The sequence below is a fragment of the Vigna unguiculata genome, chromosome 3 (genome assembly GCF_004118075.2).
Source record: "Vigna unguiculata cultivar IT97K-499-35 chromosome 3, ASM411807v1, whole genome shotgun sequence".
Lineage (NCBI taxonomy): Eukaryota > Viridiplantae > Streptophyta > Magnoliopsida > Fabales > Fabaceae > Vigna > Vigna unguiculata.
In genome coordinates this window covers 35,133,605-35,160,676 of record NC_040281.1, presented here as the reverse complement: position 1 = coordinate 35,160,676, position 27,072 = coordinate 35,133,605, and the positions used below count along the sequence as shown (strand labels likewise).

At 33.5% G+C, this 27,072-nt stretch overlaps 1 protein-coding gene across 2 annotated transcripts; it reads left to right on the top strand.

The window, feature by feature from the left end:
* Window positions 1–20,475: 20,475 nt before the first annotated feature.
* On the top strand, window positions 20,476–26,573 carry LOC114177942 (ubiquitin-conjugating enzyme E2 2). 2 transcript variants are annotated; one of them, XM_028063554.1, is made up of 7 exons: window positions 20,589–20,752; window positions 20,851–20,894; window positions 21,470–21,603; window positions 21,728–21,753; window positions 22,425–22,514; window positions 23,898–23,986; window positions 26,275–26,573. In XM_028063554.1, exons 3-7 carry the CDS (start codon window positions 21,479–21,481, stop codon window positions 26,401–26,403), a joined length of 459 nt encoding a protein of 152 aa, XP_027919355.1. In that variant the 5' UTR covers window positions 20,589–20,752; window positions 20,851–20,894; window positions 21,470–21,478; the 3' UTR covers window positions 26,404–26,573. The 2 variants fall into 2 exon arrangements, with proteins under 2 accessions (XP_027919354.1, XP_027919355.1); XM_028063553.1 differs by lacking the exon at window positions 20,851–20,894 and having other exon boundaries at window positions 20,476–20,752.
* Window positions 26,574–27,072: the final 499 nt, after the last annotated feature.

The following is a 27,072-nucleotide window of genomic DNA, read 5'->3' as shown; positions in this document are numbered from 1 at the left end:
GATAATCCTAGTTAGAAGGATAAGGTTGTGAAGGATAAAGGAGCTCCCTTAAGTTGAGCCACATCTTCACATGGAAAGTCACCCAAGGGGTATAATAAGTCACCACCTAAAAGGATGACTAGTGAGTGAAAATGTTGTAAATGTTTGGGAAGAGAACATTATGCTTCAAAATGTCCAACCAAAAAGAACATGGTCATATTAATAAGGAGAAATAGACAATGATGAAGGAAAAGGTAGAGGTGGGTGCATTAGAGGGTGATTTCTTGATGATTAGGAGGCTTCTGGGAAGTAAGATGCAAGCTTTGGACCGAACCCAAAGAGAAAATATTTTCCTTACTAGATGTTCCATTCAAGAGAAAATATGCTCCCTCATAGTTGATGGAGGAAGTTGCACCAATGTAGCTAGCTTAAGACTAGTTACCAAATTGAGTTTGGAGACAAAACTCTACCCAAGGCCATATAAAAACTTCAAGGGCTTAGTAAAGATGGAGAGATGACAATGAGCAAGCAAGTGGAAGTAAGCCTATCCATAGTACAATATACTCATAAGGTCTTGTGTGATGTAGTTCCAATGGAGGTAAATCACATTCTTTTAGGGAGGCCATGATAATTTGATACCAAAGCCATCCATGATGGTTTCACCAACAAAATATTTTTCATGCATAACAACTAGGAGATCATTCTCAAACCCTTATCTACTAGAGAGGTGTGTGAGGATCAAAAGAAATTGAGAGAAAAGAGAGATAAGTAAAACACAAAAACAAAGCAAGAGTGAAACTCCTATAAAGAGAGAAACACATGAGAGAAAAATGAGTGGAGTAGTGAAAGTGAGTGAAGTGAAAACATCACCATCAAGTATAAACATCTCATCCCCAAGTTAGATGATTTATTGGATGAATTGTATGGTGCTTGTATATCCTCAAAATTGACTTAAGAAGTGCATACCATTAAATTAGGATTAGGGAGGAGGACGAATGGAAAACTACCTTTAAAATAAAATATGGGTTGTATGAGTGGTTTGTGATGCCCTTTGGGCTAACTAATTGCTATAAGCAATTTTATGAGACTAATGAACCATGTTTTGAGAGAATATTTAGGCAAGTTTATTATGGTGTATTTGATGACATCTTGATTTATAACGTTACTCTAGAATTGTATGTGGAACATTTGTACCATTTTGACTATGCTTAGAAAGGAAAAGTTGTATGCTAATCTTCAAAAATGTACATTTTTCAATGAACAAATTGCATTCTCAGGTTTTTGTGGTGAGTGCAAAAGGGGTTCAACTAGATTATGAAAAAAGCGAATGTTATCCAAGAATGGCCTGTCCCTTGAGTGAGATTAAGAGCTTTCAGGGCTTATTTAGCTTCTACAGGAGATTTTTAAAGAATTTAAGCACTTTGACAACCCTCTAAATAAGATTGTTAAAAATAATGTTAGTGCTCACTGTTTTAATCTTCTTCATGCTAACATATAGGGTCCATTTCGATGTACTACCTATGATGGTTTTAAATATTTCTTAACTTTGATTGATGGCAAAAGTCGTTTTACATGGGTCTATTTACTCAAAAACAAATATGATTGCATTGATATCATTCCTAAATTTTTTAACTACATTGAAAATCAATTTCATACTATTATTAAAGTGATTCATTCTGATAAAGCTAGAGAATTGTTCCTTAATGGTACTCTTGATCAATTTTTATGAATATTCCCCTGGATTATAATCATAATTTCACTCCTACAAATAATACACCATTAGTTTTTCGCCTTCATAAATTTATATATGGTTTAAAACAAACCTCAAGAAGTTGGTTTCACGGATTTCGTGATACTCTTATTTCTTTTGGTTTTGTCCAATGTAAGTATGATTATTCCCTCTTCACAAAAAGATTTTGACATTATTTTTATTGTTCTTCTTATTTATGTTGATGATATCGTTATTGTTGGTTGTAACATAGATAACATCAATCATGTTAAGATTCAACTTCATAACACTTTTAATTTGAAAGATCTTGGGGATTTAAATTTTTTATTGGCCTTGAACTTTCTAAATCCAAAACAGACATATTCATTTATGTGTTAGTGATACGATCCTATCCAGGAAAGAGTATGATCGTTTCTGAATTTGAATCCTTAAGAGGCACGACACAAATAAATCAGAGAAGAACGCGGAATAAGACATAGATGGAGGACGCCACAATCTAGCAGATTGATAAGTCAAGTGAAGATTCACCACAAAGATGTTAATCTTTGATAAGAATTAAAGGCCTAAGCAAAGAACAAAGAGAATCCTCTCTTTAATGAAATCAAATTCAATATATGACTAAAGGTGTCTACATTTTTTTTTGTACCTCTATATATAGGCACATAAGTTTAAGAAAACCTGAGAACCCTACAAGATGACCCAAGCCCAAAACATCAAAACATAAACTAATTTATAAAAGAAAGCCCAAAGCCCAAAAATATAGAACATAACTAATTTCTAAGAGGAAACTTAAAGTCTAAAAACATAAACTAATTTTCCTAAAAATTATCCTCCAAATGTGCTTCAAGCTATGATCTTCATATTCTTTTAATTTCAGATTGCTTGTAACATTAGGAGCCTTGAATAGTTTTGATCTTTCAACCTCTTGTTCCTTGCCCTTGAATTGTAAAGGTTCATCTTCAAGTTCTTCTTGTATGGAATCTTGGGATAGTCCTCTATCATTCCCTCCTTCTTGAAGAGAATTTGACCTCAAATTTGTCTCACTTGAAGATTCTTTATCATTCTCTCTTGTTTGGAGAGAATTCGACCCGAATTTTAGAAGGTCCTATGCACAAACACAAACACAAACATAAATCAATGACACAAATCGAAAATAAAATAATAGAAATTCTACTAAAATGAGATTTGGATCCTGAAAGAGGTCAATCTCTTATTATAAAAGATTTTGGAGTTCTACCTCCAGGGCCAAATACCCACCTGCACCAATCATCAAACAATTTTAAATTAAAGATAAAATGCTCAAAGAGAAGAAAAGGAATATTGCTCAAATAAACAACCCAATTATCGGTATGACTTTGATCACCCATAGGTTTGTTAGAAGTGGATAAACAAGCTAATTCATGAGCATATATTTCTAAGCTCATGTCTTTTTGTATTATCATTTCGTCGTCCCATTGTTGATCTCCTTGTTGCTTGATGAATAAGTCTTCCCTAAGTATCCTTTCGTCTTTCCATTATTGATGTCATTGCTCTTTGATGAATAAATCGTCCATAGGAAATAAAACAATAAGAGGAAAATTAGTACCTTTTTTCATTGACAATTCATAATGCTCTCTTATTTCTTTTTCTTTTTCTCTTTTTTCTTCCTTCTCTCTTTTTCTACTCTCTTCTTTCTTTACTTTTTCTTGCTCTTCTTTCTCTTTTCTCTCTCCTTCTTCTTTCTCCTCTCGCTCGCTTTTTTCTTTCTCTTCTTTTTCTCTCTTTTCTTTCTCGTCTCTTTCTCTCTTTTCCTTTGCTTCATTTTCTATAAGTGTTTCCTTCTCATGAACTCTTTTTAGCTTTCGCTCTTGCCTTCTTTTCAATACATCTAATTTTTGCATTGTCCTTTCTTCCTCCTCTCTCAAGTATGAAATGTAGTTCTTGAGGTCTTCATGAGTCATGGGACTTGCATCCCCATTAGGACATTGATGAGTTTCATGCCCATAGCCTTCACATTTGGAACATCTTAGTGTACTTGTCTTTGGCAATGATTTTCTATCAAGATTGTGCTTCCGTCTAATACTAGCAATCTTGCCAATTAGCGTTATAATTCTGGATTCCAAGGCATTGACGTCCTCTACCAAGGCCTCATAAACACTAGGTGTATCTCTACGTGTCACTCTCTTGGTACATTCAAATCCTCTAACCAAATGATCCTGGTTAGGAGTAGGATAATTTAGACCATATGTTAAACCATTTCCAGAAGGATGCCTATGTGGAAACATGTTGCATTACTCAATATTGGTAGTTCCTGTAAGAAAATGTTAGTAATAATATTTTTTTTTTTGGATCTCACCACTCTGCTAAGTGTTTCACTCAATTTTCCACTTGTGTATCACACTTATAGGCTTTTTCTTAAATGTACTTTCTTGTCTTTTACCACTCAAATTCCTTTTAGGACTTGGCAAAGAACTCTAGTAACTTAAGCAAAGAGTGAACAAACAAAGTGAAAAATGTTGCGAGATCTAAATCTTGACTTTAAGAGGACAAAGAAAATTCAAAACTCTAGACAAAACTTCAAGGAATTTTAAAGACACAAAACAAGAAAATTAAAATTAGAAAATAATAGGACTACCAAAGAGATTTAAATGAGACAACACAAAGACTCTAAGAGAAAGTTTGATCGAAAGTAGATATCAATAAACTACAAATAAAATTGCAAAATCTTGTGTTGAACTCCTTGTTTTTTTTATCCTTTTTTTTTTCAAATATATATTTGTTTCCTTTTGACTTTGATCCACAATAATTTATTTTGTTGTCTTTTTTTTTTTGCAGTTCAACACAAACAAACTAAACAATTTATCCTTCAAACCCTCAAACTCATGTAAATAAAAGTAAATGCACTTGCAAATCTCAAACACAAAAACAAATAATTTCCACGAAACAAATGTAGAAATACACAATTTAAACAGAGAACATAAAGGGGAAAAAAACACCAAATTAAAAATAATCAACCAAATTGGAAACAACCTTAGGGTTTTACTCCTTATAAATGAAACAAACAAAATTAAAAATAAAACATAAGACAAACAGACATTGAAAAATTGTAGTTTTGTTTTTTTTTCGTATGACATAAAAATAACATAGAAGAGGAAATTCAAACCAGAACCTTCCTCTAGATACCAGATGATACGATACTATCCAGGAAAGAGTATGATTGTTTCTGAATTTGAATCCTTAAGAGACACGACACGAATAAATCATAGAAGAACGCGGAATAAGACAAAGATGGAGGACGCCACAATCTAGCAGATTGATAAGTCAAGTGAAGATTCGCCACAAAGATGTTAATTTTTGATAAGAACCAGAAGCCTAAGCCAAGAACAAAGAGAATCCTCTCTTCAATGAAATCAAATTCAATATATGACTAAAAGTGTTTACATTGTTTTTTTGTACCTCTATATATAGGTACATAAGTTTAAGAAAACCTGAAAATCCTACAAGATGGCCCAAGCCCAAAACATTAAAACATAAACTAATTTATATAAGAAAGCCCAAAGCCCAAAAATATAGAGCATAACTAATTTCTAAGAGGAAACCCAAAGTCTAAAAACATAAACTAATTTTCCTAAAAATTATCCTCCAAATGTGCTTCAAGCCATGATCTTCATATTCTTTTAATTTCAGATTGCTTGTAACATTAGGAGCCTTGAATAGTTTTGATCTTTCAACCTCTGGTTCCTTGTCCTTGAATTGTAAAGGTTTATCTTCAAGTTCTTCTTGTATGGAATCTTGAGATAGTCCTCTATCATTCCCTCCTTTTTGAAGAGAATTTGACTTCAAATTTGTCTCACTTGAAGATTTTTATCAATTAGTGTTATTACATTTTATCCCTCCTTAAAGATTGTGACATGCTTACTTGCAAACCATCTTCCATTCCTATGCTTCCCAATCTAAATCTGCATAGTGAATCTAGCACTCCCATTGTTGACCTTGGAATTTATAGACATCTTTTAGGACATTTATTATGTTTAAATATCTATCGTTTTGATATATGTTTCTCTGTTCATAAAAGTTAGTATATATATCCAACCCCCACTCTGAACACATAAAGGCAACTATTGTCCTGCTCTGCCACCTGAACACACTGTTGGCTAAGGCATTATGTTCAAAGTTGAAGCCAACACTAATCTTCATGCCTATGTGGATGTCGACTAGGGGTCATGCCTTGACAACAAACTTCTACACCTAGTTTTTGTGTTTTCTAATCTCCTATAAAGAAAAACGTCAACAAATTGTCAGCAAATCCTAGGTAGAAGTTGAGTGCAAAGCACTACCTTTTGTTTCCATTGAAATTATTCGATTATGGAATTTATTGACTTACTTTCATGTTTCTAATTCTTTTGCACTATTGTCTTGTAACAACAAAGTTCCTATACATGTTACCAACAATCCTTCACACCATGAAAGAAACAAACATTTGGAGATTGACCTCCAGTACGTTAGAGAACAAGTTGAAAAAGGCATTCTTAGACCTATTCATGTTCGAAAGCACCACCAAATTGTTGATGTCTTCACAAAAGCCTTGTCCAAAACTAGTTTTCTACCAATTATCTCCAAGATGGGCATTAACAACGTCCTCCTTCCATCTTAAGGGGAGCTATTGGTTGGGTTTGTTAGTTTGTTTTTAGATTAGTTTTCCTTAGTTCTTTTTTCTCTCCATGTACCTCTTATAAAGTGTGCTTTAAATTTGCGCCTTTTTTCCTTTTGTACAAATAATCTTTTGCCCTTTTAATAAAAAGTTGTTTCCTTTTTTCTTGAACCTTCATTTTATCTGATATGTAAAGATTAAATAAAATGTTGAGTATCATAATAACCAAGTTGTGCACTTAATTAAATGCTCTAATGGTTGGAACAAGAACGTATGTAGTTGTGAATGTAGGTGAAAAGAAAAAAAGGTATTAATAAATTAGAAAGATAGTGACTTTATTGCAAAAGAAGCACTAAGGCATAGTAAGATAGAATACATTAATCCCAATCTATTTGACTGAAATGAAGGGAGAGATAAGGAAAACAACAAGCTACCAGTTACAAAGGAAGAAGATTTGGACTTGGAAGGCCAAGTATGAACAACCGTTACAAAAAAGAAGAAGAAGAGGAGAATTATATAAGGGATTGGAAAGAATCCTAATGCATAAAAGGAGAACATGCAAAGGAACTGACATGTAAGGGGTAAGTAACTAGAAGCAGAATGAACCAACGAACCAACGACGAGGATGTTACAATATAGGAGAAAAGTAGAGAAGAAAATTAAAGGGGTCTAGCAACCAACCAGGAAACTTGGAAGATGTAGCATAAAAAAGGAACTAGGAATATACCAATTATGCAACTGAGACATCGTTAACAAAACTCATAAAAGGCTAGTTGATAATAACAAAGTGGAGGAACAAAATTTTAAGAACAAGGAATGAGTGTAAGATGTTACACTACTATATTATTGATATACTTCATGATATGGAGTAGATGACTTATGGATGATATGGTGGTAACATTTTATGCTAGAGTTTGATTATGTACGAGGATGCCTTAAATTTTTTAATTTATTCAAGTGTAGAAAAACTTACACATTTTTTTTTGTAAATATTGTTATATATTTATATTTTTTGTTGATGATAACAAAATAACAATAATAAACATCAAAGTAAATTTTCTTTAATGTGAGACTTCTCTCCTTATATTATCCCACTCTAGGATATTGATGAAATTAATCATGTTTTCACACCATAACTTATTCTTTGTCGTTTGTGTTTTTTAGTTTTTCAATAGATTAATGTAAGATTGAACCTATATAAACATATTGATGCTTAGCCTAATCAACTTTGTCATAACATCTACTCAATTTTTAGTATAATTTGAATCTTTTGAGTATCTAATCAATTCAAAATAGCTAAAATAATGTGATTTATACGGTTGACCAATCCATTCAATTTTTGACAAAGGATTGATGATTAACGTAAAAGAAAAATACATGAACTCTAGAGATGAATTAAATAAATATTTTAAAACATTTGAAAAGTTTTTGCCAATACGCTCATGAGAAGGTAATGTAATGTTCCATTTAATTAATAAACCAAATTAAAAGGAAATGTCACGTAGAATAATATGTTAAGCAGTCCTAGAGTACAATCACAACTCCGTACAGTAACCAAGGCACACCACGATGCCAAAATAAAACCTAGAGGAATAACGACAAAGTTTTCAAAAAAAGAAGCCCAAAGGCCAGAAAATACATGGGTCATTGCCCTAAAAGAAAAGCCCAATCAGCACAAGAAGTCCAGCCTAAGAAGACTATGCAACGGATTCATCTCTCCCCTATTGACCACGATTTCCTCTCGCATCTGCTCCCATCAATAAAATGATGATCATCGAAAAAGTAGAAGAACAACATACAAGCAATCAAATAAGCAAAGGGTAAGCTAAAGCCAAAAAGATTTTCATCATGCAATCAGGTTTACTTTAACAGTCCAATATACATACAACACCCAAGCATGTTATGACTTTCAAATCAATACACTAAGACTCGACTCGACTCATTCGGATACATATAACCTGGTCAGATTTTGCCGATGCTTGCACTTGTGGTGGATACCTCTGCTCACACCCGAGCTATGTGTTACAAGTGTTATAATGAATCAATTTCCTCACACACAAGGTTAGCCCTTAATGAGTTTCAGGCCTCCTACTACTCTCACAATAGGAGTCAGTCCGCTCTAAGTGAGACTAACTGACTCCTTAGAGTGTCAGGATGCAATCCTTACCTTGAATCCTTACCAAGTTATATAGATAGGGCACCACCATGGACACCCACTAACAAGGGCCATGGAATTACGTCCCAACCACTGAAGCACGACCTTGAAATCTCACATAGAGATTCCAAGGAATTATGCACTGACACAGGCCAATCATACTCCATCAATCAAGAAAGATTTATCATACATATACATATATACATGTCACATACCAACCCTTCATAATCCACCTCTTTCATGTTCCTAGTGAATCCATACCAACCCATTATTCTCAAACCATAAATGTGGAATTTCATCTCATGTCAATACCAGGCCACTTTAAATACCAACTATCTCATTTGTTTCACATGCCAAGATCACACATTCTCATCATTCACCCTCCATAAATCACATCACTCATACATCACTGTTCATCACATATTTTACCATAACAATTATATCCAAGCAAGTGCAACCATCCAAGAACAAGAAATAACCAAACACCACACTTTCCTCGCCTAACTCCTCGCTCAGGTTGAAGGGTCTTGCTTAGGTGAGAGACTCTCGCTCAGGCGAGCCTCCTTCGCCTAGGCGAGGGCTCGAAAAGGGGGAACAATAACCTCACGCGGGATCTCGCTTAGGCGAGACCCCTCTCGCTTGGGCGAGATGTTCGCTCGCTCAGAAAGAACGTAGGTCGCCTAAGCGACTACTAGCGTGAAGTAGCTTGAGCGAGCCTTTGTTGATCTCGCCTAGGCGAGACATGCTCGCTTGGGCGAGAAAACCAGTGCTCATCGCTGTTCTCTCGTGCAACAGTCCAATAACACAGCCTAAACAACACAATACGATATTTTATAAGCTGAAAGCAGTAAACAATCCATGAATCACATAATATCATCAAAGGCATCATGAAAAATCAATGCTTTAACGGAACCCTAACTTCCCTTACCTGGAAATAAGCTAGCAAGGACTTTGACACCCAATAGCCGAGCACAGCAGCTCACGGAATAGATTTATGAACTGAACAAGATAGCAGAACAGATTTTAAAATGAGTTTACTACAAATCCTAATTGGAAAATATGAAAATATGCCTAGAGAGGAGAAGTATGAGCTGGAGAATAACTTACATGGAGCAAGAAATGAGATTGAGTTACTTGACCAAGATTGGGGCTAAACCCTAGCAGAGCCTCTTAGAGAAAAGGAGAGTGTGAGAGTACTATTTCTGCAAGAATGACAGAAGTGAGAGGGGTTTGGTTTCCTTAGGGGCCTTGGACACCCTATGGGCCAGCCCTTAGGCCCGTTAGATTAGGGGCAACCCTTTAAAAATTAGGGCAGAAAAAGAGGGTTTTACATTCTCCCCAACAACAAAATTTTCGTCCTCGAAAATTCATCGATGAGATAGGAAGGAGTTATGTTCTCCTTATCTCCTCTGAGAACCACCACTCAAACACGACTGATATAACGACTCCAACAACTATAGTCACTGGAAACTTTGCCTCTATGCTAAGCGATATGTGTTCAACTATGTAAATTAGTTTAGTCACTACTCTCGAAGCACTCATAATCCTCCAACCTTAAAATTGGAATGGTCCTCCATACTGCCCCACTAACTTGTATCCGATATACTGACTCACTTACCATTTGTACTCCATTATCCCTCGTAGGTTTTTACAAAGCCTCAGATGCCTTCAAGTCTCAAACTAAAGCATGTTAGTCATCACCCCACACTACTTTGTTCCCTGAAGCATCACTCCACTGACTTGATCACCCTTGACTTCTGGTTTATTGCCCCATATCAACACTCTTGGTTACCTTTATCCATGACGACACTCATAACATCTTGCCTACTTTACTAACTTAAACCAATGGTAAGAAGGTCCTCAACCAAGTTATTCCATTTCTAAATCAAGCTTTCATATATTACAACCACCCAATTTATTTCAGCATCTTCCCTTCATCTTTGATCTACTAACTTGTAACCATCCTTCCATAACAGCCTTAGAACTATGTCTTTCCTTGACTTGAAATTTCTAGTTTGATTTATGCCTATCAACTCTAAGATACTTTTCAACTAACATTTTTTTCTAAATTGCTTCTTCCCCAACCTTGTTGAGAGACTCACTAGTTCTAGTTGGATGACTAAACTAATGAAGTTTCCTCACACATTCTCTTCCCAACCCAGACACTTATGTTTCTCAACCAACCCTTAATCTTAACTCGTCAAATCACGGATCTTGGATTCCATTCTCTGGCTAAACATCTACTCTCACTTTCTCACTTCCAAGTTGGTATTCCAACTTGAAATCATAACTCAAACCATCTCCTACTACTCTTGCACAACTTTCTCTAAGTAACCCCATAATTCCAACTTTAAATGATTCTCTGAACATCTTTAATTGATACTCATAAGAACGACACTTTTGTTGTTCAACAAAACTGGTTGTCGTAGTAACACTTTAGGTCGTGAGTAAGATAGTTCTTTTCACGCACCTCTTACCCTTCATAAGTATCACTTGTCGTCATCCTATTGCGCTACTTTGATCAACACACAAAGTCACTTATCTGTTTACTCAAAATGATGCTCCTTTCATGTCTGCCGTGACAAGGAATCAATCATCGTTGAGAAACCTTCCTCCAAAACATTTATGGAACTTGCAAAACCCTTTTGACTCCCCTGTTTATAGCCTTAACATCCTATTTTCTCAACATCGCATCCACCCTTTTTAAACCATATGTCTTACTAGTCACTCCGACCTTTGTCAATACTCCTCTCGAACATTCTAAGGACTCTCTTCACACTTGGAAAACTCGCCGCTAAACCTTGATGATACCGCTAACCCGTTTGAAATTTCTTATCTTCATCATGTTTCCACCCTTTAAAACCATAGGCCAAAAATTTTATCCTCCCTTATCCAACGTTTACCCTTGAACAATTTATCCTCCCACTTCCTCTCCTTTAAGATTCCCCAGACTCGCAGTCATCCTTGTCGTTATATTTAGTATAAGCCACTACTTCTCCAACATTTTCCCCACTCTCGTATTTACTTCAAATTCTCAGTAGGAACCATCCAATTAGAAATTATTGGCACAAGTCCTCTTTCAGACACCAATGCAAAAGTGAACTCCACGACATCAAGGTTAAATTTCTAATACTTGCTTCAGAATACATCTACAAACTCTTCTGTTATCGGGATCCTTTGTGTCTATTATTCACTTCCCTTTATCATATGACTCTGATTCACGTGACACTCTGCCCCCCCCCCCACTATTTAGTTTGATCCGTACTTCATACGCAATCACTGACTTATCTCTTTTAAATCAAAGAACACCACCTTGTTGGTCCTCTCAGCTCATCGGAATGAGATTGAGAAAATAACTAATTCACCCTTGAGACTATGTCCCAACCTTGCAAAAGAAACAATTCAAATTGGGTTTGAATTTAACGTTTTGATCACCACAAAGGCACCACACACTCGAGCGAATCTTCACTTGGTCGCTACTATAACAAAAACCACATCCTCAAACTCAGCTCTTTTTTGCAGACAACCATGACTCATATACCATACTGGCGACATCAAAGAGTGTACGACCCTAAGCGAAGCCAAAACCCATAATCCGATCACCACCTTTGTAACATGTATCTTTTAAATTAGATCACCTGTGCTGGCCACTTTAGTGCCAATCCCCGCAAACACTCTCATAGCTACACACAAAAATTTGTTTTCCTTTCCCATTTCCTCGTGTTCTGACATTAGTAATTGTCTTTTCCTACAAGAACAAACTTAACTATGTGCTTCTCCTTCTGATGCTTGAAATCATCCATCTCATATCCAATGTCAATCCTTCCTCTTTTGTGGGCCACTTTACTTAGAACATCCATTCTCCTCCTAACTTAGGTAACTACTATTGCTGAGAAGACTCGACTACTCCTTTCGGAATTGATCTGATATATAACTCCTAATATACTCCCTTCTCCTATAACATCATCACACTTGGCTTATCTCTAAAGCTCTGCCTCCCATAAGCTTTCATCTTCACGTCTGCTTTCCATATACAGTTTAGGGCCTCCACCCTCAACCTCAAACCTCCCACATTGTTACCCTTCGAACCTTAGACATTGTCAAGGTGTAAAATCAAGTTGATTTCTCAAACCTTGCCACATGACCACACACCAATATCTTCTCATATATTAATCTCTGAGCTCAACTCTTCTTCTAAAACTTGTGGTGTACGATCTTAGAACTTGATCTTGTACCTCTCTCTCAGCCCAAAGCGTTGCTTCTTAACTTTCAACATCATTTCTCAGCCCTCTAAACCAAGATTCAACTTTCATCATCTATCAATATACAATCTTCTACATCTTCGCACCTTTGAGACAAGAGATTTCCTCCTAGGCCCCACCAATCTTTGTAAGGGTGAGTAGGTCAAGTTTCCCTCATCGCTACAGACACGAGACACAAAACACATAGGCATAACAGGACAAACTAGAACATACAAGGCAACACTCCATCATCTACAGACATCTAACCTTTCGTCTATCACCCTTCCTTCCCCAAACCATTAGAATTAAGAAAGGAAAAACAACCTTTGATCTAGTCATGAGTGTGCACCCTCATCACTTTATCAAGACATTTTCTGTTCTTAATACTTTTGGTTTCACTGACAATCTCGACTAGACTTGGCAACTTACGTCCGCGAGGCATGACAAACCCACAACCTCAGGTCATCCTAAGGACGAACTGCTCTGTTACCATTAATGTAACGTCCCATTTAATTAATAAACCAAATTAAAAGGAAATGTCACATAGAATAATATGTTAAGCAGTCTTGGAGTACAATCACAACTCCGTACAGTAACCAAGGCACACCACGATGCCAACATAAAACATAGAGGAATAACGACAAATTTTTCAAAAAAAGAAGCCCAAAGGCCAGACAATACATGGGCCATTGCCCTAAAAGAAAAGCCCAATCAGCATAAGGAGTCCAACCCAAGAAGACTATGCAGCGGATTCATCTCTCCCCTATTGACCACGATTTCCTCTTGTATCAGCTCCCATCAATAAATTGATGATTATCACAAAAGTAAAAGAACAACATACAAGCAATCAAACAAGCAAAGGGTAAGGTAGAGCCAAAAATAATTTCATCATGCAATCAGGTTTACTTTAACAGTCCAATATACATACAACACCCAAGCATGTTATGACTTTCAAATCAATACACTAAGACTCGACTCAACTCATCCGAATACATATAACCTGGTCAGATTCTGCGGATGCTTGCACTTGTGGTGGATACCTCTGCTCACCCCCGAGCTATGTGTTACAAGTGTTACAATGAATCAATTCCCTCACACACAAGGTTAGACCTTAATGAGTTTCAGGCCTTCAGCTACTCTCACCACAGGAGTCAATCCGCTCTAAGTGAGACTAACTGACTCCTTAGAGTATCAGGATGCAATCCTTACCTTGAATCCTTTCCAAGTTATATAGATAGGGCACCACCATGGACACCCACTAACAGGGGCCATGAAATTACGTCCCGACCACTGAAACACGACCCTGAAATCTCACCTAGAGATTCCAAGAAATTACGCACTGACACAGACCAATCATACTCCATCAATCAAGAAAGATTTATCATACATATACATATATACATGTCACATACCAACCCTTCATAATCCACCTCTTTCATGTTCCTAGTGAATCCATACCAACCCATTATTCTCAAACCATAAATGTGGAATTTCATCTCATGTCAATACCAGGCCACTTTAAATACCAACTATCTCATTTGTTTCACATGCCAAGATCACACATTCTCATCATTCACCCTCCATAAATCACATCACTCATACATCACTGTTCATCACATATTTTACCATAACAATTATATCCAAGCAAGTGCAACCATCCAAGAACAAGAAATAACCAAACACCACACTTTCCTCGCCTAACTCCTCGCTCAGGTTGAAGGGTCTTGCTTAGGTGAGAGACTCTCGCTCAGGCGAGCCCCCTTCGCCTAGGCGAGGGCTCGAAAAGGGGGGACAGTAACCTCACGCGGGATCTCGCTTAGGCGAGACCCCTCTTGCGTGGGTGAGATGTTCGCTCGCTTAGAAAAAACGTAGGTTGCCTGAGCGACTACTCGCGTGAAGTAGCTTGGGCGAGCCTCTATTGATCTCGCCTAGGCGAGACATGCTCGCTTGGGCGAGAAAACCAGTGCTCATCGTTGTTCTCTCGTGCAACAGTCCAATAACACAGCCTAAACAACACAATACGATATTTTATAAGCTGAAAGCAGTAAACAATCCATGAATCACATAATATCATCAAAGGCATCATGAAAAATCAATGCTTTAACGGAACCCTAACTTCCCTTACCTGGAAATAAGCTAGCAAGGACTTTGACACCCAATAGCCGAGCACAGCAGCTCACGGAATAGATTTATGAACTGAACAAGATAGCAGAACAGATTTTAAAATGAGTTTACTACAAATCCTAATTGGAAAATATGAAAATATGCCTAGAGAGGAGAAGTATGAGCTGGAGAATAACTTACATGGAGCAAGAAATGAGGTTGAGCTACTTGACCAAGATTGGGGCTAAACCCTAGCAGAGCCTCTTAGGGAAAAGGAGAGTGTGAGAGTACTGTTTCTACAAAAATGACAGAAGTGAGAGGGGTTATACTGTCTTAGGGACCTTGGACACCCTATGGGCCAGCCCTTAGGCCCGTTAGATTAGGGGTAGCCCTTTAAAAATTAGGGCAGAAAAAGAGGGTTTTACAGATAATCTAACACTTTATGATTAAAAAAATCTACAAAAATAGCATATTATATATTTTTCATCTATAAGACTATATTGTTTTAGCACTTAAATATTTAATTAATAATATAATATGCGTTAGTTGATTTTGTATAATGAAATTATATTTATAATGTACGTAAATATTTTATATTTGTGTCCTAATTAATTAATTGTAAAAGAGGTTAATATTTTATATCGGTGTCATGATTAATTATGAAAGAGGTTGATAGCTTGTATCTAAATTATCATCTTTGTCACTCAATTTATTGTATTTAAAGTAGTTCTAGAAATCAACATCTCTCTTCTTATCAATGACAATAAGATGCAAAAGACGTTTGCGTATTAATATAAGTATAAGACTCAAAGCGAGTCCAACGCAAAAACAAATGAAATGTTTCTCTAAGCTATTTTACACAGAATAATGTTTCAAATTTAAAATCTTATCCATAAATTTATAATAGTAACAAAATGGTTAAATTACTCTTTTTGTCTCTCTATTTATTAAGAAATTTCAGCGTGGTCCTTAAGTTTTTCGTTCTCTCAATTTGGTCCTTACCGTTAGTTTAACCAGACGGTGTTAAAGTCAACATCACGTGTCAATTTATGGTTTTTTTGAATTTTTTATAGATTTTTTTTTAAGTTTTTTACATGTGTTACTTTATAGTTGTGCCACGTGTCAAAGTGACTCAATTTGGTCCTTATATTTGTTTTTAGTTTCAATTTAGTCCCAATTTTTGTAAAAATGAAGTAATATTGTTCTTCCTTAAATTGACACTAAATTTACTTATTTATAAATCTTATGGTGATATTCTTACTAAAATTAACGTTTTTATTAAATATTTCTATAAATATTTTAAATTAACTTTAAATTCTATCCAAAACATTAGACTTTGGTTTTGTTTTGAACTTGAAATTTAGTTCATAAACTTATGTGTGACAAGCTATAATGCACTGATACTTCAACTTTGGTACTTTGGTTACGTATCTGTGTCCGACACGTATCCGTATTTGATATTTTAAGATACTTTATCGATACTTATCAGTGAAGTATCTAATTTACAAAGTCGTAGTACAATACAAGAAAATATTTTAATAATGATCAATTTTAGTAACAAAAATAATTAGACATTATACAATGACTAATTTAAGTATCAATTTAAAAACTAAAATATATTGACAACTAAAATAGTTCCAAAAAATTATAATTAGTCTTTAAATTGATAGTTAAAATAATTTTTATTATGAATTGATTTCTAATTTGGTCACTAGCATTAGTTATCAAGATTTTGACTACCAAAATAATTGGTTTCTAAATTGATCACTAACATTAGTTACCAAGGTTTTGACTACCAAAATAATTAGTCTATAAATTGGTCTCTAATTAGAAAATTGGTCTCTAACATATTTTATGTTACTAAAATTGGTCATTATTTAAGAGTTTTCCCACAGTGCTACTTTTATGATGACAATAATTTATATTTTTTATGTTGATAACTTTAGTACATATAGTTTTAATTTGGATTAACACAATAACAATCATATATTTATTATATTTTTAAGAATTATTGTACCCACTTTTCAATATTCATATATTTCGTATCTATCACATATCGTATCCTATTATTTTCAAAATAAATGTATCGATGTATCAGATACGTGTCGTATCCGATAAACGTATTGTATTCGTGCATCATAGGTGACAAGTTATTTGATTTTTAATCTTCACTACGTTTGTATAATATGATACACTTGATGCCTTTATATATGATGACAAAATTGTTAATTTTTGAAATTAAGTTTGGGGTTTAACTTTGTTTAATAATAAAACTTAAAAAAAACTTCTTTAAAAATATTTCTACAAATATTTAATAAAAACGTCAATTTTATTAAGAATATCATCATAAGTTGTATACAAAGATTAAATTGAGTGTCAATCTACGGAGGGACAATATTGCTTCATTTTTACAAAAATTGGGACTAAATTGAAACTAAAAGCAAATATAGGGACTAAATTGAGTTATTTTGACACGTGACACAATTGTGAAGTGACACGTGTACAAAATAAAAAAATTAAAAAATATATAAAAATTAAAAAAAAAAAACAGAAATTGACATGTGGTGTTGACTTTAACACCGTTTGGTCAAAATTAATGGCAAGGACCAAATTGAATTATTTTTAAGAAAATAAGGAACAAATTGAGATAATGAAAAAATTGAGGATCAAACTGAAATTTCTTGCAAATAGAGGGACCAAAAGAAACCATTAATGCATATCAAGTCATTCAACACAATTCAATGTTTTAAATATAAGATATATAATAATTACGAACTTCTAATAAAAATATTACAAGATAAATATATATACAAAAAAACTTATATATTAACTGTGTAAATATTTCATTGAAAGAAGTCATTCAACGGTAATAACTTTATATATATATATATATATATATATATATATATATATATATATATATATATATTATAAAATAATGAATATATTTATAACTTATTTAGTTTTATTTTTAGTATAATTTGAGATGAATGTATACTGGTGCAGGAAAATCGACGTAACTGTAGCAGCCTCCCTCACTTCCTCTCACCAATTTCGACGTAACAACGATGATGGTGGTTTTCGAAGAAGGTAAACCCAACAGTAGTGGGGACAATGATGTTCTCCTAACCCAATAATAGCAACGTTCATATGCTGCTGCAGGACAAGAAGATGCAGAGTGCCGTGGTGCTGAAAACGCGAAGAAGAAGATGCAGGAAGCACTAGGGTTCTGCCAAACGTGAAGGAGAAGACTAAAAAATGAAGAAGAAGAAGACGCAACGCGCAATTGTCAAAATTCTCCCCAAATTTTATCCCTAAAATGATATTATGTTGCAATTCAATTTTTATCCATATTGCCTCGGTCAAAATCATACTCGAGGCATAACCACCAATTTCACCAATTATGCTTCGGTCGAAAGCACACTCGTGGCATAACCACTAATTTTGTCCAAAAAAAATAATTGTTAAAGTTTCTATACTACCTCGGCCCAAATCACACCCGAGACATAACCACCAATTCTACCTCAGTTATTTTGACACCCGAAGCATTAAAGTTTGTTTTAATTTCAAAAATGCCACTGCATTTTAATATACCTCATTTCCTTCCAAATCGAGACAGAATGAGCGAGTTAAAAAGCATAAACTGCACTAGTGGCAGTTACTAGATTCATATTAGTAGTAGGAAAAACTACAACTATATTTTTTAAATTTATTTCGTTTATAAACTAAATCGTAATTTTGTATTTTAGCAAAAAATATTATCAAAATCAAGTATGATAGAAAATGTGGTGACATAACATTTAGGTTAAATTATGTCTTTGATCCCTATTTTCGTAGCAAAATATTGATTTGGTCTCTCTATTTATTTTTTTATCTTAGTTTGGTCTCTATTTTGGAAAATATGATGCAATCAAGTCATTTTCGTTAGTGGTGCAATAACAACATTAAAAGGGGTGCCACATATAAGTTTCTGAATTTATTTATTTATTTATTATTTTTTAATTTAAAAAAAAATTAAAAAATTGTCATGTGTCAAGCTGATGTCGTGCCACGTGACAGTGATAGTGTGATGTGACCATGACAATGCCACATGTCACTATGATGCCATGTGTCATTTCCTCATTCTCAATTTGGTCCCTATATTTTTGTTTTTGTCTCAATCTAGTTTCAATTGTTGTAAAAATCGAGTAATTTTGTTTCTTTCCAAATTGAAACCAAATTTAATTTTTATATAAGTGTAAACAAATCTTTTTATCAAAATTGATATTTTTAGTAAATATTTTTAATAAGATTAAGTTTATTTAAATTTATATTTTACATTGAACTAATAGAAAAAAAATTCATAAATTATATTGATGTTTTATTACATCATACTTTAATATTGTTTTTTATTTGAATTTATATTTTAAATAATTGTATATTTTTAAAATGTGTAAAGTTCAATAATTTCTATACAAATGTTTGAGTTGGTATAAACATAACAATTATATCAATTTTTAAACTAATTTTAACTAGTTTATGTAAGAATCGAAGACAAATAAATTTAAAATTTGAAAACAATTTTAAGTAAAGTTGAATGTGAAACACAAATTTAAATAAACTTAGTTTTGTTAAAAATATATAATAAAAATATCAAATTTAATAAAAATATTTGTATAATATTTATATAAAAATTAATTTTTGTTTCAATTTGGAGAGGGATGAAATTGCATAATTTTTATAAAAATTTGGACTAAATTGAGACAAAATAAAAGTACAATGACTAAATTGAGAATGAAGAAATAACATTTGGTATAATAGTGACACATAATATTGTCACTGCCACATCATATTATCATTGCGATGTGGCACGATGTCAACTTGATACATGACATATTTTTAATTTAAAAAAAATAAAAATAAAATTAAAAATTAAAATAAATTCAAAAGAAAAATAAAAATAAAATAAAAAAATTTAGGAACTGACACGCGACACCCCCTTAACGCTATTAATGCACCACTAACAAAAAGAACTTGATTGCATAAAATTTATCAAAATAGGAACTAAATTGAAATAAAAAATTAGAGGACACAAATCGATATCTTACTAAAAAATAAAAATAAAAAACATAATTTAACCTAACATTTAACTAAGGAAGTAAAAATAACTTAAGAAAATTATTTACATTAACATTAACCGAAAAACACAATACATCTTTAAATATTTGAATATCATTAATCTTCTTTTTCAAAAAAATTCATATACAAGAAATACAAGACAATTTTACAATTATATGTAATAAACTTGTTAATTTTTGTAACAAACACTTCTAGAAAAAAAGACATTAACAATTATTTAAATTTCGTTAATTAAGTAAAAGTACTTTTGTACTAAAATTCAAAATATTATAATAGTAATAACTATTTGAAGTATAAGATTGTTACATATTATTCATAACTAGATATACCAGAATGTGTTTATTTTTGTTTTACCTTTTATTCGTATTTTTTATCTTTATAGATTGAAAATTGATATATATATATATATATATATATATATATATATATATATATATATTGTATAATTGATGATATTTTAAAAATAGTGTAAGTGAGTGTGTATACATAAGAAAGTCTCATGGGTTGTTGGGAGTTTGTAGCAAGTTGCCAAGAAAAGCAGATATCACCCCACAAAGAGAGAGAAAGAGAGCGCATTTGGGATTGGGACCGCTCAGCTGACCTGACCATTCTATAAAATCAAAATAATTGGAACAAAAGATTCTCTCTCTCTCTCATTGGAACCATTTTCCTCAAAATTCTCTGTTCCCATTCTTTCTCTTCCTTTTCTGGGTTCTCCTCAATCCATTCAAAGCTTCAATCTTTTCTCTTCCTCTGCCCCTTGCACCTCCCCTCACACCCTTCTTCACTCACAACAAGTCAGAACCCTTTCCTTTTCTCCTTCTTCCGATTTATCCTAAAAATCTTTTTTTTTTCTTTTTGTGTATGTTTTTTCCTGATATTAATTCATACCCAGATTGATAATTGCTTTGGAATTTGTTTCAAAGAAGTCCTTGTCTGGTGGGTAGCTTCTCGCATGTTAAAATTTCTTTTGCTGTATGTTGTGGTGGAAATGAAGAAATCGATCTGAGATATTTACTAAAGATATCGCTTTTGCAATTGTGTAAATAAAGTTTCTTGGGTGTTTAGAAACCCTTGATTTTCCTTTCTCTTGTTCTGTTTTGGGATTTTTAAAGTGTTGAATGATCGTATTCCGACATCGTTGTTCACTTTGCGAGTGAAATGGTTTTTTCTTTCAACTCATTGATGCATGCCCTTAGGACTGTCTTATGAGTTCAGATAAACTCCTGGTATTAGGTTGTTCAGTTTTGATTTCTTTTTGGAAATTCTGGATTTTACTAATAAAGCATCAGTATCTTTGTAATTGTTAAGTTCTGAGAGTGTAAGTTTAGCTTTATCGTTCTCTTTGTTTGCATTTTCTGAACCCTTGATGTTTCCTTTTTTTCTAAATTTTATAAAATATTGTGTTGTTTCACTCACTCTCCTTTTCTTTCTCTCAATTTGTTTTTACCTCTGTATATGAACATGTCAATGGCTGATTCCTATTGTCTGAATTGTGTTTGATTGAGATATAGGTGGTGAAGATGTCGACTCCGGCGAGGAAGAGACTGATGAGGGATTTTAAACGATTGCAGCAAGATCCTCCTGCTGGCATCAGTGGGGCTCCCCAAGACAATAATATTATGCTTTGGAATGCTGTTATCTTTGGGTGTGTAGTAGATTACTAATCCTGAATATTTTGTTTTCTTGACTGTGTTTCTCTTTACTTTGTGGTTTTGGCTGATTAATATATAGTAAATATCTAATTGTGCTCTTCTCTTACTTTTTTTCAGACCAGATGACACCCCTTGGGATGGAGGTACAGTCATCTTCTACCATATATATATATATATATATATATATATATATATATATATATATATATATATATATATATATATAACTGAGACTCTGTATCTTATTTGAATGTTTCCACATGTTATAATAATTGTGTCTGAGTTTCTAGTCTGTCTTTTAACTGTTTGGAGATAGCATCTGTCTTGCTAAGCTTAGTTATGACCAACATTGAATGCAGAGGATCAACCGGCTTTCATTAAAAAAGTAAACAGTCGTGTATGATCAGCAAAACATATGCATATGTATTAAAAAGTAGTTGATAGAGATTAGAGTTGAAGTATTGAACTGCACAGCCAGTTCTATTATGTATATGTTTTGTTGCTTCAATATTATTTAATCAAGTAAGTTTGTTGTTGATCTTAAGAGTGTCTGCTTTGTTCCAATTTGGTTTCAGAAACTAGAAAGTAGAACAATTCAAATTACAATTGAAAGTGTCTTATATGATGTTATTCTTTTATTTGATTCATACAAACACAAGTTCAACTTGTTCGCATGTCACACAAGGTTTAGCTTTTGATGTATTTTAGGTGCATAAATATAATGGTTTAAATTGGCATGTGTAATTTAGTTGTGCCTGGGTACAGAGTCTTCTAATTTCTGGATGTTTGTATGACTGATATCCTTGTCTTTCAGGTACGTTTAAGTTGACACTTCAGTTTACAGAGGATTATCCTAATAAGCCACCTACTGTGCGCTTTGTTTCTAGAATGTTTCATCCAAACAGTGAGTACAAAACTACCCTGCCATTTCATTTTAGTGTTAGAAACTTATAATGACTAATAAAATATTTGTACAATGAATACACTAGTGTTATTTTGAACTAAAAGCTTCAAACAGAAGTGGAAAGTTTCTTTTTTTTTTTTTTTTAAATCAACATCATTCATGTGCTAAAAATAATATGCCTAAAATATAAGGGATCAATTTTTTATACTTCAGTTCAGGCTTGACACTTTCCTTCTTTGAAGGACAGTGAATGTATTTTCCCCCTTTAATATAGTCTGTCTTTTCGGTTATGTTGTCCCTTTGCTGATTGAAAAGAAAACATAAATTTGTCTATAGAGGCTGAAGGTGTTTTCTCATATATCTGTCTCTTTCATGCACAAGCTGGTTTTGGTATTGGTATGATCAAAATAAAAATCTTGAAAATTCTTACGTATGTATTAATTTGTCTGGATATTCTGAACTCCATCTGTAAGGTTTTATGTTATCAAATGGCAGTTATGGCAGTGCCATAAAGGTTTGATATGGAGGTTTTGCCCCCTCATCGCCATCTGCCATATGCTATTTTGAACCTGCAACCTAATGACCTAAATCTTGAAATCAAGCGGTTGTTTTTCTTGTTTCTTTATCTTCTTGTTCCTTCTATTTCTTTTTTTCTTCCTTTTTCTCTCTTCTCTTTTCACGTGTTCTTCTTCATCTAGTTGCTGTTCTGTTTTATAGTTCTCTGTTTTTGTTTTTCAAAATTTCAGAATCAATTATTTGTTTATTGTTGTGTTTTCTTAGAGAACATTGTTCCCAATTTTTTCCACTTATAGGATAATGTCAAGCGTCCAAAACCTAAACAATGCATCCTAAAACTACTAAATGAAATAGTAGTGTTTTTATAAGTTATGTTTAAGACATTATCTGATGAAAATCATGGGAATTTATAAATGTTATGAAATTAGTTTTTGATTATGCTATTTTTAATATATTGTCATTTTTTTTAGTTTTTGTTGTTTGTATATTTATATAAGAATTTGTCTGTCATGAATTTCCACCATATGCTGCTGTGTGCCATCAGCCATATTTGTATGGTAGATTTTTGGCTTACCGCCATAGCCCATTATCTGCTATTGCTAACGTTGATATAATAACTTCATATACATACTTTTTCCAGCGATCTAATCATTGAATTGTATCTTGTTAACAACTTAACATGTTGATCTTACAGATCAAACTTCTGATTAATTTCAACAATAACAGAAATGTGATCAAGTGGTGAATATTTCATTTGTTTTAAAAACCTTTTCTATTTTAATTTAAATTGGATCAGAACTATTTTGTATCTCTTTACGCTAATAACTTCCAATCTAGTTCTAAGCCCGTCTTAATTGGCAATTTTAGTTTATGCGGATGGAAGTATATGCTTGGACATTTTGCAAAATCAGTGGAGTCCTATCTATGATGTAGCTGCAATTCTTACCTCAATCCAGGTAATTGCAATTCACTTAATATTTCAGACTTGCGTTGAGTTGAGACAATACTTGCCAAAAGCGATTTGATTGCACCCTTTCTTTGATTTATTTAAAATATATTTGATATTAGTGTGTAGCCAATGGGGAACTTGTTGAAACCCCAAACATGGATCAATCATGAAGCATTGTGTGTGCAAATGCTTGCCCATTATTTGGAGGTAATTACAGTGTTAAATGAGCTAGAGTCACTACAGTGGCTCCGGAATGTAGTGTTAAATAAGAAAGCTTCCTCACATTTTGTTTTTGACAAATGTGGGTATTTTAAATATTTGTACTTTGACACGAAAGTATTTACAGCTAGTGGTTGCCATGATTTGAAACTTTGCTCATTATTTAGAAGTAATGTACAGTGTTAAATGAGCGAGGGTCCTCACTTTTTTCGTGACAAATGTGGGTATTTGAAATATTTGTAGTTGGACAGGAAAGTATTTGGAGGTAGCATTCACCATGATTTGAAAAACATGCCCATTATTTCGAAGTAATGCACTTGATCAAATACAGTGTCAAATGAGCTAGAGTCACTACACTGGCTCCCAAATGTAGTATTATATGAGCAAGGGTCCTCACACTTTTCTTGACAAATATGGGGGTGTTTGAAATATTAGTACTTCGACAGGAAAGTATTTGGAGGTAGTAGGCACCAAGGTTTCAAAATGTTTTTTTGGAAAGCAATGGGACTAGATGGAAAGAAGTGTGGTAGTATTGTGTAGAATTGAAAAAAGAATTTGGTGGGTGTAAAAAAAATTTGGCAAAAGAATCTCTGAATCTAATCTTTAAAATTAGTGGAATATAACAAACTATCAATGCCATTAACTTTTATGCTCCACAAATAGGGATATGAAGTGCTTGTGTAAGAAAAGTTTTGGGAAGATTTGGGTAAGGTTGGTTCAAGGCTTTCTAAAAGAAGAAATGGTTCTCATAGGCAAAGATCTAAATGTGTTAGGTTGTAGATATTAACTTTAGAATCAAAGCCTTTTTACTTGAATTGTGCAATAAATTACAATTTTAACAAGGAACAAGGAAAATGCTTTGGTGGTAAAATGAGAGATCCTCGTATAAGTTTTGAAATTTAAGCATTTGAAATGAACAGTACAAATTGATGGGAAAACTAATAAAGATGTTAAACATAGGATACGATTTGAGTGGTTAAAATAAAGGAAGGCTTTGGGGTTTATTTGTGATCATAAAATATGTAATGTTCAAAAGTTTTATCGGGCTGTTATACAACCAACTATACATCGTTGTAAATGTTGGGATTTAAAGAAACCAAACCAGAAATAAGTGCAGGTGCATGATACAGAATATCTGTATATTAGGAGACGTGTGTGGCATCTATGAAAAAATGATTAAAACTTGTTACGTTTAAGGTAGTTTAGACATCTGCAAAGAAGGCAATAGAGGCACTAGTGAGGAGAGTAGAAGGCCTAGTTTCTAGCTATGTCAAAAGGGGTAGTGGTAGACATTGGAGAAAAATACCAAAGGAACCTGCATTTGCAAGACTTATCGCTATAGTACTCCATATACCTGAAAAACATCTCCTTATTGCTATAGCCATGTGAAATTCATTTCTAATTTGGTATTGGGAAAAACCTTAGTCCCGCATTGATTGGATATATAACCAAATAGGATATATAAAGGGGGACCCTCATCTCAAAGCCAATTTTGAGGAGTTAAGACTTAAATCCAAATGCTAAGAGGTATGGGAAAAATAAAATTATATATACATTCGCCAGCATTGTCGTTGTTAATGTCAGTCATTTCATTGATTCCCACATTTATAATCTGTTTGGTAAGGGTATATATAGCAATCACTTGCATACTAGGTTCAAAACTCTGGTAAGTGACGGGCATAATAGTGGTGAATATACTTGCAAATAACCTACCAATTAAAGACAATTGCTAAGAATCAAACGTATGCCCCACTTTATTGATACTTCACGGTCGTACAATGTTAAATAATTAAGATAAATTAAAAACAGAACAAATCAATTAAGAATTTGTATGTATCTTGATGGAAGAGAAATTTTAGTTTCTAAAACTCCTTCTCTTACTGGGTTAAATTCATGTAGGTCCCCACTAAATGTGCAGGTCGAATTCCCTAATCAGTGGGATTCATATATAAATTTCACCTAATGGGAGAAAGAGTTGAAAAGAGTGTTACTTTCAAACCCAGACACACTGTTACATTATTTGTGTATTGCTCTGGATTCTTGGTATTTTCCACTAAAGTGGTTTTGTTGTTGCAGTCATTGCTGTGTGATCCAAATCCTAATTCTCCTGCAAATTCTGAAGCTGCTCGGATGTTCAGTGAGAACAAGCGTGAATACAACAGAAGAGTCCGGGAGATTGTTGAGCAGAGTTGGACTGCTGATTAAATCATCATAGATAAAGATAGGGCCTCTGTGGCAATCAAAAGGTTGTCAAAAAGGATATGATTGAATAACCAAGACTTAAAGGATCATTATGATTTTCCAGTCCTTGACTATGTGTTTGCTCAAACTGAGTTAATATTCCACCTTATTTACTCCATTCTGTGGTTCATTTATATCTTTGCTATTTTATCATTATAGCATAGGATGGCGGAGCTACCTTGCGATTTCCATTCCAATAAGCATAATTGGTGGCAACTCGATTAAAGAGTCCAGTATAATTTGAGGACCACTATTTTATAGGGATGAATTTCTTTAAGTAAATCTATTTGTTAGAAAAATACTCAGTAATGAATCATGTTATAAGGCAAATAATAAGCATATAACGTAGAAAATGTGTAATATGAGCATATGTTCGCTATTTAGATGGCTCAATACTGAAGATTCCTTTTTGATCGTGTTCTGTGTCTTCATAACTAAAAAGTTTAGAGGAAATATAACAGTTCGATGGAGATTGAAAATTGAAAAGTTAAGCTGATTAAGTGGAGAAGGCATGAAAGAAAGAATTATTATGAGCAGTGTAGAAAAAATGGTTAAAAGGATTAATAGCGCAGTTTTCTGAAATTTCAGTAGTAATTTTATGTGATTTGTAAGTATACATGTGTGTTTGGTTTT

Excerpts from the sequence above, each read along its gene's own strand:
- LOC114177942 (XM_028063553.1), top strand. The coding sequence starts at position 21,479 with ATGTCGACTCCGGCGAGGAAGAGACTGATGAGGGATTTTAAACGATTG. Across the intron at positions 21,604-21,727 it reads TGGAATGCTGTTATCTTTGG|ACCAGATGACACCCCTTGGG; the intron begins GTGTGTAGTAGA and ends ACTTTTTTTCAG. Across the intron at positions 21,754-22,424 it reads TGACACCCCTTGGGATGGAG|GTACGTTTAAGTTGACACTT; the intron begins GTACAGTCATCT and ends CTTGTCTTTCAG.